This window comes from Panicum virgatum, chromosome 2N (assembly GCF_016808335.1).
Source record: "Panicum virgatum strain AP13 chromosome 2N, P.virgatum_v5, whole genome shotgun sequence".
NCBI lineage: Eukaryota > Viridiplantae > Streptophyta > Magnoliopsida > Poales > Poaceae > Panicum > Panicum virgatum.
Window position 1 is genome coordinate 67,940,000 of NC_053146.1, and position 18,416 is coordinate 67,958,415.

Sequence of the window (18,416 nt, forward strand, 5' to 3'; positions counted from 1 at the left end):
TGGATGTTCAACATTCAAAAAACCCAGCACAATGTGCACAAATTTAGACGCTGGGTCATTGGAACACCCTAAGTCTGTTATTGTGGGAAATAACATAGAGCTCAAAGGGTAAATATTTCCACATGCTTAATTGGTTCTAATGAATCAATCACACAAAGACTACAAATTGCCGGCATACTCCTCAAAATGCCTTGCACCTTATCTGGATCCAGACCACAAGTCCTAGGCAGAGTGTCTTAACACTCACATTGGGTCAAACAAAGGTGGCAATTAAGGAGAATTGCTTTCACTAAAAAGTGGAAAGTCTTTACTTCGTAATGATTTCTCCTCACAATGCTCCCCAATGGAAGCATTATGGATTCCTAAATCCATAAGGTGGTGAAGACGTGAAAGCTTGTAGCAAATGGTTTCACGCAGAGACCAAGCATAACATATTCGTTGGTATGTGTGGAAGTTATGTTCCTATATCAATAATTGGCAGATCAAATTTGATTTGGATAGATTTGGATTACAGGTCCCAATGCACTTTGTATTCTGAATCAAAACATAAATCGCAACATACGTTGTGTATAATCAAGTCACGCCAAGACTTGAAATAGTCAAGTTGATTGTGGTACAACTGACTAGGCGAGTTCCTTCCACAGAAGGATGTCTCCCATATTGATGATTCCACCTGTGTACTCATAATAGAATCCCAAGGATTTTATACATCTCATATGACACATCAAAACAGGTAGTCATCATATAAGACGGATTTGAGATGAAATATTTAGGTAAAACCAAATTATGCTTGAGTCCATAACTTAAGCACACATCAGTCTTCCAATATTCCATTGATATTGTATACCAATATCCAAATAATATTGGACAATCATACTACCAACAATATGGTCATTCAATCCCTAAATATGGATCACTATCCATGATGACCCTTGGGATTGCAACCTTAGTGCCATCAAAGTGCTCATGTATCTTGCATATCGCAACAGGCCTGATATTGCATTTGCAGATACTTACTATAGCTCAAAATAGTGCTACTTCTACACCACAGAAAGGTGAGAGTCAAAGTAGATATTCACAGATATCTATAGGCACAAAGAATCTTGATTTATTATTATCTAAATTAAGATATGATCATGTGGGGTATCAAGATATTGACTATTTAATCCCCTATATTGACATATCACATACTGATGTTATGGTGGTAAAAGTTCTCATAGGAGTCATCAAACTTGGCTCTAATGGCTACTTCCACTCCTCATTCTAAAGTATTACATGAACATGTATAACTTCATCGAATGGTCATATTTGATTCCATCGAATCCCTAGCCATTACATTTAAGATAATGCAACTTGTGTTGCTTGGATGTCAATAGGTTACATAAGAGCAATATCACTATATTGCCTTCTAGAAATGTTTATTCCCACAAAAGTGAGGAGATAAACACCTTGCGAACTAAATCAAGTGATAACTCCATGAGATTTATTCACAAAAGCCCCTACCAATTTCCACATATCACAATATGTTGTTGAGATTGGTATGCGATGACTTTGAGATTTGCAAGGTTCAGGGGGAGACTCCTCTTGAAACTATAACCTGTGTTACTCGGACACCCGCACCCGAGTCAGACACTGACACTCGCACCCGTGTCCATGTAACACTGACTATAACCTGTTCAAAACATTATATTGCACTCTTTTCCTCTATGAGTTTTTCCTCACATAGGTTTCTCATAGAAGGTTTTTAATGAGGCAATATCAATACAAGTTCATATGTCATATCTCTTGTTTTCCCCACAGGGGTTTTTGTTTGGGATATTAAAGACATAGCCTATGTCATATCTCCTGTTTCCCCCCACAGGGATTTTTGAGGAGGTACCAAAGACATATAATTACAATTATGATCCTCAGATCATATTTATTGTTCTCTAAACTTTGTCATGGGTTTTCCTTCCAAGGTTTTTCCCATATGAGTTTACAATGAGACAATAATCAACATATGCCATACTAATTTTATCCTTATTTTTCCCAATGGGTTTTAAGGAGTTTTTAATGGCATATCTACACATATTTCTTCCTTTTTTCCCTACAGGGTTTTTGGAGGATTCAAGATAAAACATTGATCTTAAAGGTGGACTCGATCAAAAGGGGGAGTGTTACAAAAGCTCTTTATTTGATCTCATCAAAGCAGCTATCAAGACCATGGTAACAGCCATGGTTAAGGATATAAATTGGGTTTATTGCTATGCTATGAATGAGTTTTATGGCTGCCATTAGAAAGAGAAACTGATGTTCTAAATGCCTAGTCTTAACTAGGTTGTAATCTCCCTATATAAAGGGACCTTGAGATCAATGAGAAAATTGGCTCCATTCACTACATTCTTGTCCCTACAATTTTTATTCTCCAACACATTCCACTACTATATGCAGAGAAGATGTTTCATCTATGCCTGCAATAGCAGATAGTGACCTCTGTAATTGTAAATCAGCTCAACCCTTTCATGTGAAACTGATCCGCACGCCCCGGTCTCCTCGGCAGAAATGTCAAAGCGGAAGCGGGAAGCTCCTAGCGCCTAGCACCACCGGGCACTGCTCAGAGGAAGGCAGCGTCGCCGTCCATCACCCCCCCCCCCCCCAACCCACCCACCCACACACACACAATGCCCCGTCACCCGTCTCTGCAGTCTGCACCAGGCCGGCCGGCGACGAACCCACCCACCATTAAAGCGGCGCCGTCGCACGGAGGGCGGTTGTGCCTCAAGAGCATTCGACTTCTGCACACGCCGTATTTACATCGTGCTACCACTATACTTATCTACACCTACTCAGTAGAATACTAGTATATAGCAGCATTTTGTTTGTGGATCACGGGCCGTCCGTGCCCTTAATTCTTGGCCCTGCGCTCTCCTCGTCCGGCGCATGCCCCGGAGTAACCATGGAGGCGGCGGCGGCGGCGGCGACCTCGTGCGCGCCCGCCACGCAGTGCGGCGGCGGCGCGGCGAGGACGGCGACGGCCTCGTGGGCTTCACGCCGCGCCCGCCAAGACGTTGATGCCAAGTCGGCACGCCACTGCCGATCTGGAGGCGAAGGGCGGGTGGGCCTCGTGCCCTTGTCTTGATCCATCCAGGGCCTTGATTAGTGGATTGCTTTTGCTAGAAGCTCCTGATCTAACCCCGCAAGGCCGACCTCGGACAGCGACGCGTGCATCATCGCCTCATGGGGTTCAGTCAGGGCGTTCACGGTCAGTGAGCAGAATTATGAGTGCGAGCTCAACATACTCCTGCTAATGGGGCGGGGCTTGATGGATTTTTTGGGTGGGTTTTAATACGGGTACTATTGGATGGGTGGAAACGGGTGACACTATGAAATGAGTTGGAGCGGGTTGGGTTGACGACATAGACGGGTTGGGACGGGTTGGGGCGCTATGGTAGTAGATCGGCACGTAAGTCGCATATCATCTTCCATCGTGACTTCGGGTTGGGGCGGGTTGGGCATTGGGCCGACGGGGTGGGTCGGGGCGTGCGGTAGTTAAGACTCTTGAAATATGGGTAGGAGCGGATTTGGGGTGGGTTCAACCCCGTTAGCAGACGTAGCTCAACACTTGTCCTGTGCCTGGTGAATGGTGCGTCTCTGGGGGCCATCGGACCTGTCCGTGGAAATGTGGTTTGGGTTGTCACTGCAGACAGGATCAATGAGTCATGCATGCACCAGTAGTCCAGTAGGTATCGCCTGGATCGGCCAGGATGAGAAACTTGTCAAATTGCATCGACAGAGTTGCAGATCGTCGCAACTGGGAGAAGTGGGCTCTGTGACTGTGTGCTTTCGTTCAGACAGGCCCAAATAGTCAGAATGGCCATGGTCCAAAAGATCAATAAAGAGCATACAATCCTATCCAATAATAACCAAGTGGAGAAAACTCATGATGCTAGTTTCACCAAGAAAACAACATTCGTACAGTGATATGCTATCACATTTCAAGGCAATAAAGGTTGAAATCAACAGGGGAGGTGCGAATTCCATTTCATTTCAACAATTCAACTGGGCCCAAGGAGGAACTCCAAGGAAAAACAGAGAGGTAGTCTAGCAGAACAAGCAACGCTCTCACAACATTATAGGACAAAAAATCCATATCTTTGACATCTGCACATCTGGTTTATAGCAACAGATTCGCCTTCCACGGTCTCATGTCACTGACACTAACAGGCGATTGATTGACGACACAGATGATAATTCCAACTCATGGCAAAGGCTAAGTTACCATATTGCCCAGATACTAGCCCATCAGGATCACTAATAACAGGGACAGGATCACTGAGAGATAAGAACAAGGTTGCAAGTCATCCATAGCTCTAGGTATACATCGTGTCCTTTTAGGAGACAGTAACACCATCAAGCTCGGCTTGAGCTACTGCTGCACCGATTGCATCGATCACATCCATCTTGCCCTTGGTCACTGCTTCATCCATTGGGGTTTTCTCATGGCTGCAGAAAACAAATCATGCCATAACAATGCCCTCATTGCTCAGTTAAATTTAATACATAGTGATGGGGGATGCCTTCCCGACTGTCACTTGTTGAAACATGGTCATTTAGATTGAACATACCTGTTCAGAGCACTCACACTAGCGCCAGCAGATATCAAAGCCTTGATTACCTGGGTTAGTTATTTTTCAAAAGCAGTGGCATCAGTATGCTTTTAATTGGTACACAAGAAAGCAGAGAAGTAAAGCAACTAACTACCTCTATATGTCCATTGAGGCATGCACAGTGGAGGGGTGTGTTCTTCTGTAAGTTGGTGGCATTAACATTCTGCATTTCAGTTATGTAGTCACAAACAGAACTTATGAGTCTAGTTCAGAAAAAAAAACTTCAAATGGTTCAGGCTTTGCTAATGGTTAACTTGGCTGTTGCCTTGCCTACATTGGTCAGTGGATCTTTTGGCAAGCTGGTAACCCCAGGAGAATGAAAAAAAAATACTTTAATTGACTTGCAATAGAAGTTGGCTTAGCCTTTCCCTAATAAGATAGGAGTACATTTTACAGAGAGGCTTAGCTTTCATGAAACGATGACATTTAATCTGGTTCAACATGGTAAATAATTTTACAAAGTAAGCTTTCTTACCGCTCCATTTTGAATCAAGTATTCCACCACAGCAAGATGGCCATTGGCAGAAGCCATATGAAGAGCTGACAGTAATGGGGAAAAGCTTAGCTAAACGGCCAAGAGAATACAATTAAACAATAATCTTTGATGAAAACAAGTCATCAAGTCTGTCAGCGGCTTCAGATGTACTTTAAACATTCCACTTTCACACAGTTTAAGAGTTTAGGCAGTCAATTGGGGCTTGATGATATTGGCTTGTAAGCTTAAGTCACAGAAGATGACTACAAAAGTAGGCAAAAGGCTCATTGAAACACAACAGAGTACAGATTTAGGAAATCTTCCACCAAGGAGCAACTGCACATCAAGTACTACTACTAACTTCTGACATGGACATATGGTCTTTATTCACCAAACAGATATGCATGCCACACAGTTCCAGTTTGTTCTATGCAATTGTATGACAGCCACCACAACTGAGCCCTATATTATACTGACATGATAAAGCTGAGATAAAATTTTCTAAACAGCATAGTAATAGCACTTAGTGGACGAATTCTTAGAAACGAATGCAACCTGTCCGGCCTTGCGAATCTGTTGAGTCCAGTGAAACACCAGCTGAGAACAGGGCAACTACGTCCTTCAAGTCATCGTACCTAGCGGCCTGCCAAGTTAACGGAGCAAGTATCCGCCTCAGTTTACACGAACCAGGGGAAATAGAACTCGGCGATGAAGGGGCCGGGGAGACGTTGTGTTTGGGGGGGGCTTACGTCGATGAGATCCTGAGCCTGCTCCGCGGCGGTTGCCGCGGCGGAGACGGGGGTTGGTTGAGCCGGTTCCACGCCCATCTGCACACGAGTACACGACGCGAGGAGCTGAGGAGGAGGAGGAGGAGACGATGCGGCGGTGACGGACGGCTGCCGGCTGCGCCTGATGGCTGATGCTGCGGCCTGCGGGGAATGCGGCGGCGGCGGCGGTCGTGTTTCTTCCAACTTCCTTCCGCTTCCTCTATCCTGGACCGATACCAGGCACATCTCGGCCCACGGCCCAATCCAAAATCTGCACTTTTGGGCTGACTACGGGCTTTCATTGAGATGGATCAAGGGCGTCTTTTTCTTTTGTTTTTTGACTGAATCAAGTGATAGATGTCTCTATTTGGATATCACTGTTTCTTTTTCGAGTACTATTTTGTACCCGGAATTTAATTTCGGGGAAAATATAAGGACATTCATGCCAAGTCTTGTACTCAACCGAGTACGATGGATCCCACAAACATGATTTCCTGTTCCATATATACTGTACTGCAATAATGTCACACATTTCAACATGGGTAATTTGCATAACTGCCCTCGTTTCAAGCTTTAACTACATATTGCCCCTCTTTTTTAAACTTTGCATGTTTACTCTTTTTTTTAATCCGAGTTGGCCGTTTGCCCTCATTTCTCAATGCCGTGAGCTGAACCATTTTTTACCCAATATCAACTCGGTAGCAAAAAAAAACATGAAGAAAGAAACAGGTAGGAAATGAAGTTTTTACCCTTGCCTTACCCAAAACACCTCGTCTCCCATCCAGTGCGTGACCCATCTCCTATAATGAACCAAAGGATACTCTCTCTCAATGCCGGCGGACGGTGGAGGACCGGCCGGTGGGGACAGGCGCGGCCGCGGCTCGAATCGCGTGCGGCGCAGGGCCTCGGCCGGTGCTCGCCTTGCGAGTAGCGCGGGGCCGCGGCTCGCGTCGCGGGCGGCGGGCGACGCAGGTCCTCGGCAGCCACTCGCCTCGCGGGTAGCGCGTGGCCGCGCCTCAGCTCGCAGACGGCGGGCGGCGGCGTAGGGACTCGACCGCTGTTCGTTTCGGGTCGCGGTCGGCGGGCAGCGCCGCAGCACAGCTCGTGGTCGGCGGTCGGCGGCGGCGCGTGGCCGCGAATCGGTTCGTGCTTACCCGCCGCCGCGGATGCCGTCCTTGCGGTCCACCAGCTTCTTCTTCTTCTCCGTGTCGTGCTTACCCGCCTCGCGGATGCCGCGGGCGGCCGGAACGCGTCGGCGGGCCTGGGCGCCCTGAGGCGGTGCGCGGCGAGGAGGCGGGTTCGTGTGCCGCCTCGGCCTGGCGCAAGCGCCGGTGGCGGTGTAGAAGTCCGCCTTGGAGTCGGAGGAGAAGCTGTGGGACGAGAAGAGCATCGACCTCGTGTCCGTCGCCTGGCCCCTCTCCCCGTCGCTGCTGAACGGCGCCAGCTCGCCGTCGGTGTCGATGAACAACGACCAGCTGTACAGCGGCGAGCGTGCCTTATCGCCATCGCCCTTCTTGCCCGTGCCGCTCGTCACGGCGTCGATGTCCCTCGCCGCCGGCATCGGCGAAGGCAGAACCGCCGCGCCGACCGTGCACGCGGAACAGTCGATGGAGATGTGAACAAGCGTCTGCGTGTTGCGGCAGCGGTGGCGGCGGCCCTGGGACCTGCCATCGATGGGCTTGGGCCGCTGCTCGTGCGCACACCGAGGAGGAGTTGGTTCTTGGCGCGAGGCCGCGGCGTTGCTGGTGACCGAGGTGGTGGCGCAGGACGAATGGAGGAGGATCTGCGCGAGCCGCTATCGCAGCCGGCCGCCCACGCGCCACGCCATGGCCGCCGGTCTTGTTGTGGCGGCTCTTGTCATGTTGAATTTGGGATCAACCTTAGCAAGGGCATATATGTCTTTTCACCCATTTGTTAACACTGTTAGCTTCCCTTCACAGAATAGGGGTAGATTGATGGTTCAAATTCAAAAAATAGGGGCAAACATGCAAAGTCTAAAAAATGAGGGTAAACGTGCAGTTAGATGTGAAAACGAGGGCAGTTTTGCAATTAACCCTTTCAACATTTGGTAGAACGGTGAGCTGGTAACCACATATATATAATAGTTGCTTCAACTTACAAAGTCCACGGGGTTGGTTCCTTCTTCCAATCTTTAATTTGAAGGTCTGAACTAGTCAAACTCATTTGTCAACCCCCTGATCATACGATTAATCCGTGCCGCATGACTTCTTAGTCAAAGTTACCTCACACGTTGCTAAGCTAGCTAGTACTACAGCACCAGAGGTAACTACATGCGCCATCAGATGCGTTGACCCAACAGCGCTGGCAGATGCGTAATTCGAAAGAACCATTTCTGTGCCATTTTTTTTCCATTCTCCTATGAGCCGACTTCATATCGACGTCAGGGCTGATTGACCAATTCTACGCCATATGCGTCGCAAAAAATTGTTCATAGAACATCATTCGATATTCAGTACGTTGGATTATTGCTGCGTACAGATGTCGTCCATTCGATATTCAGTCCCCAAAACACAAAATGTAAAATTTTTGTAAATCGCTTGCACGGCATACTAAATGTAGTAAAAAAATAAATCGCATTACACAAATGGATTGTAAATTGCGAGACGAATATAATGAGCCTAATCAGGACGTAATTAGACACTAAATTGCTACATTAATGCTACAGTAAATATGCTCTAATGATGGATTAATTAGGCTCATTTGATTCGTCTCGTAGTTTACAGCCGAGATCTATAATTAGTTTTATGATTAGTCTACATTTAATACTTCAAATGTTGAAGATCCCCTTTCAAAAATGTAAAAATGCAAAATGATCTAGATTTTTTTTTTGAGGGGGACAAAATGATCTAGATAGACAAGGCCTCAGTACATCATGCCGCCTTTTCTTTTGCGGGCAAGCACGGTCTATCACTCTAGCTGACAGATTTATATATGATGGGTGATTACTGTGCGTGCGAGATCTAATTTGGAGTGGAAGACAACCGTGCTCAGTCAACGATAGGATCAGATACATCAGCACCTTGATCAGGAGAGGTCAACCATCCGTGTCTGTGATAACCTACTTGCATGGCACCACGGTTGATGATGAGCATGGGCGCAGTCAGCTTCCTTCTTCGTCCAACACCATACCTTCAAGCTGCAGCTAGCGATGACAGCGACGACATTTTCTTCTTCTTCCCTCGTGAGCTTAAGCATTAACTCCGTTGCATCAAGTTGCTTCATCCTACTAACGTCAGGCCTTGCGACACTATGCAAGTCGTCGTCTCACCGGATCCGGGGCACGCGCGTGCCTCCGGCTGGCAGCAGTCGGCCGACATCGATGCTCGATCGATCGGTGGATTCCTTTGGCAACAAGGCATTTGGGTTGTGATTTGATTTAGCAGGTGCCACTGATTTTTTTTTGAGCCTCTTATCTGGATAGAGCTGTAGAATCTGTTCACAGCAGGTGCCACTGAATTAACTAGCACTGATGTCCTGATCTGTAGAATCAATTAAGCGCTTGAGTTTGTTAAACCCAAACCACCATTTGCTGAATTTCTCCATGAAACTCGAGTTACGATAATGCCCAAATTTTTCAAAAAAGAAACGATGGATCTAGCTAGAGTACGTCTAGAACAAAAGCACTATGTAGCCGGCCAATAATTATAAGCAAATAAATGATAGGATCGATGGTACTCAAATCTCTACGAAAAAGTAAAAGATCGACTCGGTCTGTAGGCCGGCATGCAGAACGTTCTTCCCATCGCCGGCGACGCAGCCGACCAGCCGGCCCACACCATACCATTCACTGCTCCATCTGACACCTTCATGCTGTTGACTTCGTTGCGCCAGAACGATCACGTACGCTGGAGGTGCCAGCGCTGTGCCAGCGCGCGCAGGTCTTGGCAAGCTCGCCAACGCCTCGTCGCCTCCGTCCGATCCACCACAAGCTCGTCTCCATCGGATCCAGGCGAGACGAAACGAAACGGCAGGCGCACAACGCCCTCGACACCCTCGCCGGCACGGCAACTGCAGGCAGGCAGGCACGGCCAAACCGCCACCGCCACCGCCACCCCAGATGCAGCCGGCAGCCCCGCGCCGCCCGTCCCGTCTCGCACCACGAAACGGAGCCCCCCACTTGCGCGCGTGCTCGCCCCGTGCCCCGGCCCAAAAGAACACCCCAGTTTACGCACACCCCACCCGTCGTCCTCGTCGCCCGCGTGAACCGCCCCCGCGCCGCGCCCCCGCGGACTTCTGACCACCGACGCCATGTTACGTTCCTGTCATCGTCAACCGCCATGCCGAGTCGCCGACCCGACCCTCGCAGAGTTGCCCCCTGGCACCACTCCCATCCATGTCAAACCTCCTCGAGTCGTTAGATTCCGGCCCATTCCCCATGTATAAAACGGATACTGCTTGCCCTCGCACCTACCAGCTGAGCTTGCCTCCTGCCGCGAACCCTGGTTGCTGCTTCAACGTTCGCGTTTCAAGCCCGCTCGTTGCCGCGTCGGCCGGCGCGGCATGGCGGATGGCCTGCTGCGGTGGCTCTGCGCGCGCCCGGGGCGGCGGTGGCGTCGCCGCGGGAGGCGCGCGGCGCGGCTGGTGCTGTGGCGCGGGGACGCGCGGGCGGTCGAGCCCGGGAGGGCGGCGGGGGAGCTCATGGCGGAGCACGCCGGCTGCGTGGTGTGCCGCACCGACGGGTTCCGGATCGGCCGCCCCGTGCCGGTGCTCGACATCGGGGACCGCCTCGAGGCCGGGCGCACGTACCTCGTCGCCCCCGTGGACCGGCTCCCGTGCGGCGGAACGGATGGGGTCGTCACCGCGGCGTCGCTCGCGGCGCTCTCGAACGCCGCTGGCAAGTCGTCGTCGTCGGCGGCGGCCCCGACGACGTCGCTGGCCGGGAGCGCGAGGAGCCCGTTCGAGTACGTGAAGGACGAGGACGGCCGCACGGTGATCAGGGTCACGGAGGAGTTCATCGTGAGGGCCGTCACGGGCGTTGGCAAGCCGCGCGATCGGGACGCCGACGCCGTCGGCGGGTGCGGGGCGCTTTGCAGCACGCCGGAGCTGAGGAAGCACTACGAGCAGCTGGTGGGCGCGGCGAGGGGGCGGCCGTGGTCGCCGCGGCTGGACACGATCAAGGAGCGGAAAGGGCGGAGGCTCGTGGACGTCGTGAGCCCGGGGAGGCTGTCGCCGGTGAGGCTGCTGGGGATGGACAAGAGACTCTCCACCTAGTAGGATAGAGATAGAGAGCTGCAAAATTGCAAACAAGCCAGTACAGCACCTCACATCTCACTGGGCTCCATGCGTTCGTGCAGCTGCTGTTTCTTTGGCTGAAGATGTTGATTCTTGGATGGAATTGCACATGTCGATGTATGGGGGGTTTTTTTGGACAAGAACTTGTACAGCCACGTCTCAGTAGTCAGTATAATAACTAATACAGATTCTAGTATTCAAAATTGCATGATCAGCCACGATCGCCTCTCCGGCTCTCCCCCACGCCACTCCATGATCTTGCTCCTTCAACTGGTACAGATACGCGGCAGGGCTGGTCAGAGTTGCCTGTTTCGAGCTCAAGTCATCCTGAAAGTCGAAGGATTCCACAGCTCCGGGTATCACAGAACGTCAGGATGCCTCGCACCGCCGCCGCCGCGGCGGCCGCATCCGTGTTGGACGCGGCGTGGTGGTGGTGCCTTTCGAGTTGTGAGTATGATGGCTCTTCTGGCGGCGACGGGGGCCATTCACGTCGGCGACGGCTTCCGACCACGGCGAGGCTCTTCTGAGCGCACGGCGATGGGGCTCGCAGAGTTGCGGTGACTGGCCGGCTCCCATGGCGCCGCCTACCATAACGGAACCACCGCCGAATGCAACTCTCGCTCCACCCCCTCTCCGCCACGGCAGAGATGAACGGAACTTGGTCGGAACTCGGAACCACGCGAGAACGTAGCCAGCCGGATCTCGATTGGCGGTGCAGGAAGGCCGGCCGGGCGCGACGTCGGAGTTCAGAATCACACGAGTACACGACCGCAGCGGCCCGTCGCCTGCTCAATCTTAACCGTTGCGTGCGGATCAAACGGCTGGCAGGTGCCCAGGAGGTGGACGGTAAATGAAATACCGTCCACCCCCAAACGAAATACCGACCGTCCTATATGGTCACGGCGACTCGGCGATCGGCGTACGGAGGCCATCGCTAGCCGGGAGGCGACGCGCGGAACGCAGGGCGAGGAGCCATGGGCCGAGGCCCCCTGGAGTGCGAGAAGTGTCGTTCCAGCTGTCGCGTATACGCTATATCTCGTAGGTTGCTCCGAGCTCGACCGGTGCGCGCGCTCAGCTTGCAAGACCTGGTTCAGAGTTCAGAACTTCAGATCGCCGGCACCATTTTCGCCCCCAGATTGAGCGTGCAGAGCAGACCTGCGATTGTGGGTTCCGGCGTCGTGGGGATCGCCGGTCAGCCGTCCACCTCGGTGATGCCGGCGGCGACGCGACTTCCAGGCCGGCCCCGGGGTGCCGCTGCTGTCGCCTGCGTTATCGAGGGATCGCCTGCTGAATCTCTACCGGGACCCGGGGTGGACGGTAAATGAAATACCGTCCACCCCTGGACGGTAACGACCGCCCCATACGGCCCTCGCTTCCTGCCATTGAGCTGGGAGGCGGCCAGGGAAGCCAGGAGGAGGAACCGAGGAGGCTGGGAACCCAGCGGCGGCAGCGGGCGGCGGCGCCGACACCAACATCCCCGCACGCGTAGGCCAGGCGCGCGACGACCGGAGCTGGAGAAGCACGATTATGGTTACTCGTAGGTCCCAATCGGAATACCGGAGGATGCCGAAGTGCACCGCGCCGGAGTCTGCAGCATATCTGTTTGGAGCAGGAGGGATGCCGCGGGCGGCGGCAGATCAGAGGCGGTGTGGAGAGCTGGGTGCCAGCGATGGCGCGCTCGCATAGATGCTAACTTCTCCCCAACACGGCAGGGGGCAGCGGCGTCGCGATCGTCGCCTGCGGCCTGCGCAAAGCCTCCAGCACTGGCTCGCCGCTCACTATTCACCACTCCAGCCACCACGCCGCCGGACTCAGCAGCCGTCTTTCCGCCCGGGCATCGGTGTCACCAACAGGCAGCCAGAGACCGTGCAGCAGTTACGTTTTGGATCGCCTCTCTGCGAGTTTCGCGGCACTCCTCAACACAGGCGTCACGGTACACATACGCCGGACACCAACGTTGCGAACAGAAGATCAGTTGGAGCTCTGCCGCGTGCGGTAACCATAGCCATGCCTACTCCTTGATGAACGTCGCCGGTGCGTGCGCTCAGCTGGCAACTCTTTCAGAGTTCGGATCGCCGCCGGCACCATCTCGCCCCCAGATCCGCGTGCAGAGAAGACCTGCGAGTGTAGGTTCCGGCGGCGGGTGTTCTTAGTTCGGCAATTGCGGCGGCGGCGCGACTTTCGGACCGGCCATGGCGCACCGCTGCCATCGCGTCTCGAGTAGCCGACCGCCGACGCCTTCGTAATTGAGCCGACAGCCGAGGAAGCGCGAGCCGCGACTTGATGGCTCGTTCGAATAGGGTGCCGGCTGCTGAATCTCGACCGTTGATTGAGGAATGAACGTCTCTCTCACGTACTCGGGGTGGACGGTAAATGAAATACCGTCCACCCCGGACCCCGCCGGAAGCCCGGACGGTAGCGTCCACCCTATACGTACGGCCGCAACGACTCGGGGTACACGTCCGCCGGCCATCGCTGATGCCACTGAGCTGGAAGGCGGCGAGGGAAGCCAGGAGGAGGACCCGAGGTGGCTGTGACCCTCGGCGCCGCGGCCGCCGCCGACTCCAACCGCCTGCCACACTGTGCGAGGATTGCCGTCCGCAGTTCCGCACGCTTTAGGTCAGGCGCGATGACCGCAGTTGGAGCAGCGCGTGATCATGGTTGCTCCTAGCTCCCAATCGGAAAGCCGGAGAATGCCAAAGTTCGCCGGGCTGGAGGCTGAAGCTGGAAGGTGTGGAGGAAGAGGGAGACCGCGGGCGGCGGCGGCGGCGGATCGGAGCCGCGGTCCAGCGCGTGCCAGCGGCGGCGCGCTGGTATATATATACTAACTTCTTCGCGCCACGGCAGGGCGCAGCGGCTCCGCGACCGTCGTCTGCGGCAGCCTGCAGCACAGGATCACTCTTCAGCACGCTAGCCACCACGCCGCCAGACTCCTCTGCCGTCTCGCCGCTCTGGCTACGGTGACACTCACCGGCAGCCCGAGAGCTGGAAGACGGCGAGGGGGCGCGACTGAATGACTTGTTCGAATCGTTTTGCCTGTCGCCTTCTAAATCTCGACCGTTGAGTAACGAACGGACGGTTCTCTGGTACCCAGGGGTGGACGGTAAATGAAATACCGTCCACCCCGGACGGTAAAACCAAATAGCGTCCGCCCGACCGCCGACATGGTCGCGGCGACTCGAGGTACGCCGGCCATCGCTTCCTGCCGGAGAGCTGGGGGACGGCGACGGAAGGCACGAAAAGGAGCGCCCCGCGCCGTGCGAGCCGTGCTTCCCGCGCGTGTTAGGCCAGGCGCGATGGCAACCGCCGGTGGAGCGGCCATCCAATCGGCCGGAAAACCGGAGGATGCCGCGCCGCGCGGTGGCTGCCTGGCCGCTGCGACGCGCAACACCCAGGTGCGCCGTGCCGGAGGCTACAGCAGGTCGGTGCGGAGGAGGGAGGCCGCCGCCGGCGTGGGTCCCGAGCTGCGGTGCCAGCGACGCCGCGCTCGCATCGTCCTAACTTTTCCCCGCCACGGCAGGGGGCAGCGGGGTCCGAGAGAGAGTCGTTCGTCTGCTCGCCCCAGCTCTGGCTCACTGCTTACTCTTCATGACGCCAGCCACAACGCCGGCGGACTCCTCAGCCGTCTCGCTGCTCTGGGCTCTAGCCACGGTGACAGACACCGGCAGCCGGCGATCGGGATTCGGGCACTCAACACACAGCTAATAAGCTACCTGCAATCCTGCATTTTTCTGTTTTTCTGACGAACAAATCAAGCACTGGACACCGCACGTCACTTGTTCCGATCAATGCGTTTGGACTTTGGATCACAGAATTCACGGCACAAGCAGCAAGTAAATCAAACAGGCGATCAATCGGACAGTGAATCGCACATATACAGTAATTAACAATGGCTACGGGAAGAGGCATGTCGCAGGACAAACTGTTCTCTGTTATTCCCTGGAAAAAGTGGAAAGTATGTACAAGGTGCCGGGGCAACAAGGATTGACACTATGTACAAGGAGGCAACACCACACAGCCTTTTTCTTCTTCTTTGTATTGCAGCTCATGTTGAGTTGACTCTGCCATCAGGTCGCTATACCTCAACCCCGATCCTCTCCGCGACCTGCGATACAAACAGGCATCCAGGTATAAGCAAATGCAAGAATCCGAAAATGATGTTGATATAGAACAGTTGCAGGGGAACCCAGCAGGGATGTCAATTAGTGACCCTTGGGTGCACCTCCAACCCTCTTTAGTTCAAAATTTTGTACTACTTCTTCAAAATCAGATCTCATTTTGGAAAATTAGTACAAAATTTTGAACTAAAAAGGGTTGTAGGTGCACATAAGGGTTACCAATTTGCACCCTTGGAACCCGGGGTCAATTTATATGCAGTGAAATCATTCCTAAATCTTGATGTACAACAAAAAAATATAGAGCTGCCAGATCTTGAATTACTGTATAATTAACTAAGCTTTGTGGCCTGAGCTTGTGTTTGTTAAGATTCGGTGCGTGGACTTCACAAGAAGTGTTGAGCAGAAGAGAAATATAGGTACCTCCTTGAAGGAGTAGACATCACTGCCCCAAAGCCAGGCATCACAGCCTGCATCCCTAGCTCCCCAAACATCATTCCTACGGTCATCCCCAATATGCACAGTTTCTTCAGGTTTCACGCCCAGCAGATCACAGGCCTTCAAGAATATTGTTGGGTTTGGCTTTTCTGCTGCAACCTGCAAGTTGATCAACCAAGGAACAGAGTTTAATATAATAGATAAAATTCACAAAGTCATAAAACCATACAAGTGCAATAAAAACAGGACCAGCGCCTTTCAACTAGTAGGCTGCAGTACACATGCTAATCTTTGGAAGATTTTTGAAATGGAAACCCACCTCAGCAGATACAGCAACTGCATCAAACCATTGATCACATTTCAGGGCTTGTAAAAGTGGCCGAAGACGAGTGTCAAAGTTGGACACAACAGCAGTTTTTACACCAGCCCTTCTCAATGCCTGGAAAACGCGTCCTGCGTCTGGATCACAGAGATGCCAAGCCTAGCAAAACATTTCACATTTGTAAGCTTAACAGACATATACCTAAAAAAAAGGTGGTCTGAAACCATTTTGATTACACATTTTATCTCACCTTTTCAGTCGTATAGTACTGATATACTTCCTCAAAGTACTGCAGATCTGAGCAGCCTGTAGAGGAACTGACTATGTGTTGCCAAAAGGGCCTTCCATCATTGACATACCTGAAGATACGCAGATACATTAAGACTGGAATTCCAATTGTAGTCCATGCAGAGTCATGATTTTTTTAAAGGATTTGAATGTAAATATGATTCCTGTAGGAAGAATAACTTTAACCACACATTCATATGTCTGAGGGCTCTAAGGTCCCAGGCAGCTCATTAGTTCATTTAAGTAACATAACAAACTCGAAAGATCACTCTGAGTGGGCAGGCAAAATGAGCTACAAACAAATAGGGTTTTAGGTGTGAATAACATTAAAGCATTCGTAGTACTTTGGCCACCACCCAAATATGCTGAGAAAAAAAAAAGGTGACGCTTTTTGGGTAAGATATTTCTCCTGATAAGTATACAGAAACGCCATGGTGGTACTTGCAACATATGATTGAGAAACACAAAAGGCAGGCAAAATTATTGCTTATCAACTGTACAGTATTTGTACTCAAATATCTAAATCCAACCCATATATAAAACTGCACTCTTTGTTTTTTTTTGTCCTTTCTTTTAGTGTTGCCAGCAAACATATGTTATTTCCGTCTGAGATCTAGATCTGGACATCATCACACTCAACAGGACTGAAATGATATAGTTCTCCCAGTTATTGACTTGTTCTTGCAAGGATGTCCAGCACTATGTCACATCGTCTTACAGCTGTTTTCATTTTATCTATGTAAATATTGACATAGATGTACCTCTACATATCGGATGTAAATGTAAGCCTGTTAGCTGGTAGCCTGGTACATATATGTGGCATGTTAAGCACATGCCAAATTCTCCCTAGCTAATCTTGCATGTGCTTGCAGTAGCAGTACCAAATTCCCCTAGCTTTATGGAAGGAACCACTTTCAAAGTGATTGTTCCAAAAGACTAAGTCACTAAACCACTGTGAAGTAAATGTCCTTACACCACTTCTAATAGCATATTTTGTTTGAATTACACAGAAGCACTAGGTATGTGCTGTTTCAGCAGGCATCTGACAGCATGAAGCAATCATCTGAGATCACATGACAAAATACTTCCAGATGCTATTACATCATCCTTGACTTTTTTTTCTTTGAAGAATTGTGCAGGGACATCGAAAATATAGCCAAGTACATGCACAATTTGGCACCAAAGAATAGTAACAAACACGTTACCTCAGGCGCGATCTACCCCATGGTTGCGCATAAGCCCGCCGATACCTCATCAGGATTTCATCCTCTGAGTACTCCACTCCATACTTCTGGCCGATCGTTCTGTATACCTGAAAAAAACATTTAAAACAGCCCGCATCAGAACGCATGCATATAACAATTATCACAGAAAGGAGCTTCCTCTGCAATTCGTTATGCAGGGGACGGAACCACCCAAAGCCTAACAGATCTCCTCCGAAGCGCAACCCAGAACTACACATGAATACTAGTAGAGCAGAACAACAACGGATCAGGTCAAGTCCAATCACACTGCCTCAGGGCGCGCACAGCAGAAATTGGCTTGCATGCCGCAAAAATTGCTAGTCATGGCCAGAAATGGGACATGCAAACCACCGGATCACACGCGCAACAGGCAAGGCGGAACAGGGCGAGAATCTGAGATGCGGGAATGGGAATCGAGCGCACCTGCGCCATGGGCTCGGTGGGGGCGAGGAGCGTGCCGGCGGCGTCGACGAGGATGGCCTTGTGCGTGATGTCGCCGTAGATGGCCCGCCGGTAGTCGTAATACTCCCGCGCGCCCATGGGCTCCCACCTCGAGACCCCGGCGGCCACAGCGGCCGCCGCATCCGTGGTGACCTCCGCCGCGGCCGCCGCCGTGCCTAGCAGCCGCCTCTCGCCGATGGCGCCAGCGAGCGCGGGCCGGACCCTGGCGGCCGCCGAGCGCAGCCGCGCCACCGCCATTGCTCGCGAGGTGGTAGTGGTGGTGGTGAGGAGAGCGGCGTGCGCCTCGGGTGGCGGGGCCCGGTGGCAGCCGCGGGCGGCGGTGGCGTCCCCGTGCCGTTCCCCAGCTCTGCGCGCGCGGCGTGCGTGTGGGCGGGCGCGGTGCGTGTGTTGGGGTCGGGGAACTGGT

At 52.1% G+C, this 18,416-nt stretch overlaps 3 protein-coding genes across 3 annotated transcripts; 1 reads left to right on the forward strand and 2 right to left on the reverse strand.

Annotated features, from left to right (window-relative positions):
• Positions 1–3,989: 3,989 nt before the first annotated feature.
• LOC120662076 (poly [ADP-ribose] polymerase tankyrase-2-like) lies at positions 3,990–6,149 on the reverse strand. The gene is made up of 6 exons (XM_039941163.1): positions 5,871–6,149; positions 5,677–5,764; positions 5,122–5,186; positions 4,741–4,809; positions 4,605–4,654; positions 3,990–4,482 (listed from the first exon to the last, which is right to left on the reverse strand). Exons 1-6 carry the CDS (start codon positions 6,132–6,134, stop codon positions 4,371–4,373), a joined length of 648 nt encoding a protein of 215 aa, XP_039797097.1. The 5' UTR covers positions 6,135–6,149; the 3' UTR covers positions 3,990–4,370.
• A 4,034-nt stretch (positions 6,150–10,183) lies between these two features.
• LOC120659033 lies at positions 10,184–11,355 on the forward strand. The gene has a single exon (XM_039937110.1). The coding sequence runs from the start codon at positions 10,410–10,412 to the stop codon at positions 11,118–11,120; it is 711 nt and encodes a 236-aa protein (XP_039793044.1). The 5' UTR covers positions 10,184–10,409; the 3' UTR covers positions 11,121–11,355.
• Positions 11,356–15,039: 3,684 nt separating this feature from the next.
• On the reverse strand, positions 15,040–18,409 carry LOC120662077 (N-acylneuraminate-9-phosphatase-like). The gene is made up of 6 exons (XM_039941164.1): positions 17,972–18,409; positions 17,510–17,616; positions 16,267–16,375; positions 16,014–16,175; positions 15,680–15,853; positions 15,040–15,246 (listed from the first exon to the last, which is right to left on the reverse strand). The coding sequence occupies exons 1-6, from the start codon at positions 18,245–18,247 to the stop codon at positions 15,217–15,219; spliced, it is 858 nt and encodes a 285-aa protein (XP_039797098.1). The 5' UTR covers positions 18,248–18,409; the 3' UTR covers positions 15,040–15,216.
• Positions 18,410–18,416: the final 7 nt, after the last annotated feature.

What these genes read in the sequence shown, in the direction of transcription:
- LOC120662077 (XM_039941164.1), bottom strand. Translation starts at nt 18,247, where the DNA reads ATGGCGGTGGCGCGGCTGCGCTCGGCGGCCGCCAGGGTCCGGCCCGCG. An exon ending in CCACCGAGCCCATGGCGCAG is followed by an intron (nt 17,617 to 17,971) that starts GTGCGCTCGATT and finishes TGTTTTTTTCAG; the next exon opens with GTATACAGAACGATCGGCCA. An exon ending in CAGTTGCTGTATCTGCTGAG is followed by an intron (nt 15,854 to 16,013) that starts GTGGGTTTCCAT and finishes ATCAACTTGCAG; the next exon opens with GTTGCAGCAGAAAAGCCAAA.
- LOC120659033 (XM_039937110.1), top strand. Translation starts at nt 10,410, where the DNA reads ATGGCGGATGGCCTGCTGCGGTGGCTCTGCGCGCGCCCGGGGCGGCGG.
- LOC120662076 (XM_039941163.1), bottom strand. Translation starts at nt 6,134, where the DNA reads ATGTGCCTGGTATCGGTCCAGGATAGAGGAAGCGGAAGGAAGTTGGAA. An exon ending in AGGCTCAGGATCTCATCGAC is followed by an intron (nt 5,765 to 5,870) that starts GTAAGCCCCCCC and finishes TTAACTTGGCAG; the next exon opens with GCCGCTAGGTACGATGACTT. An exon ending in ACTTGATTCAAAATGGAGCG is followed by an intron (nt 4,810 to 5,121) that starts GTAAGAAAGCTT and finishes ACTGAAATGCAG; the next exon opens with AATGTTAATGCCACCAACTT.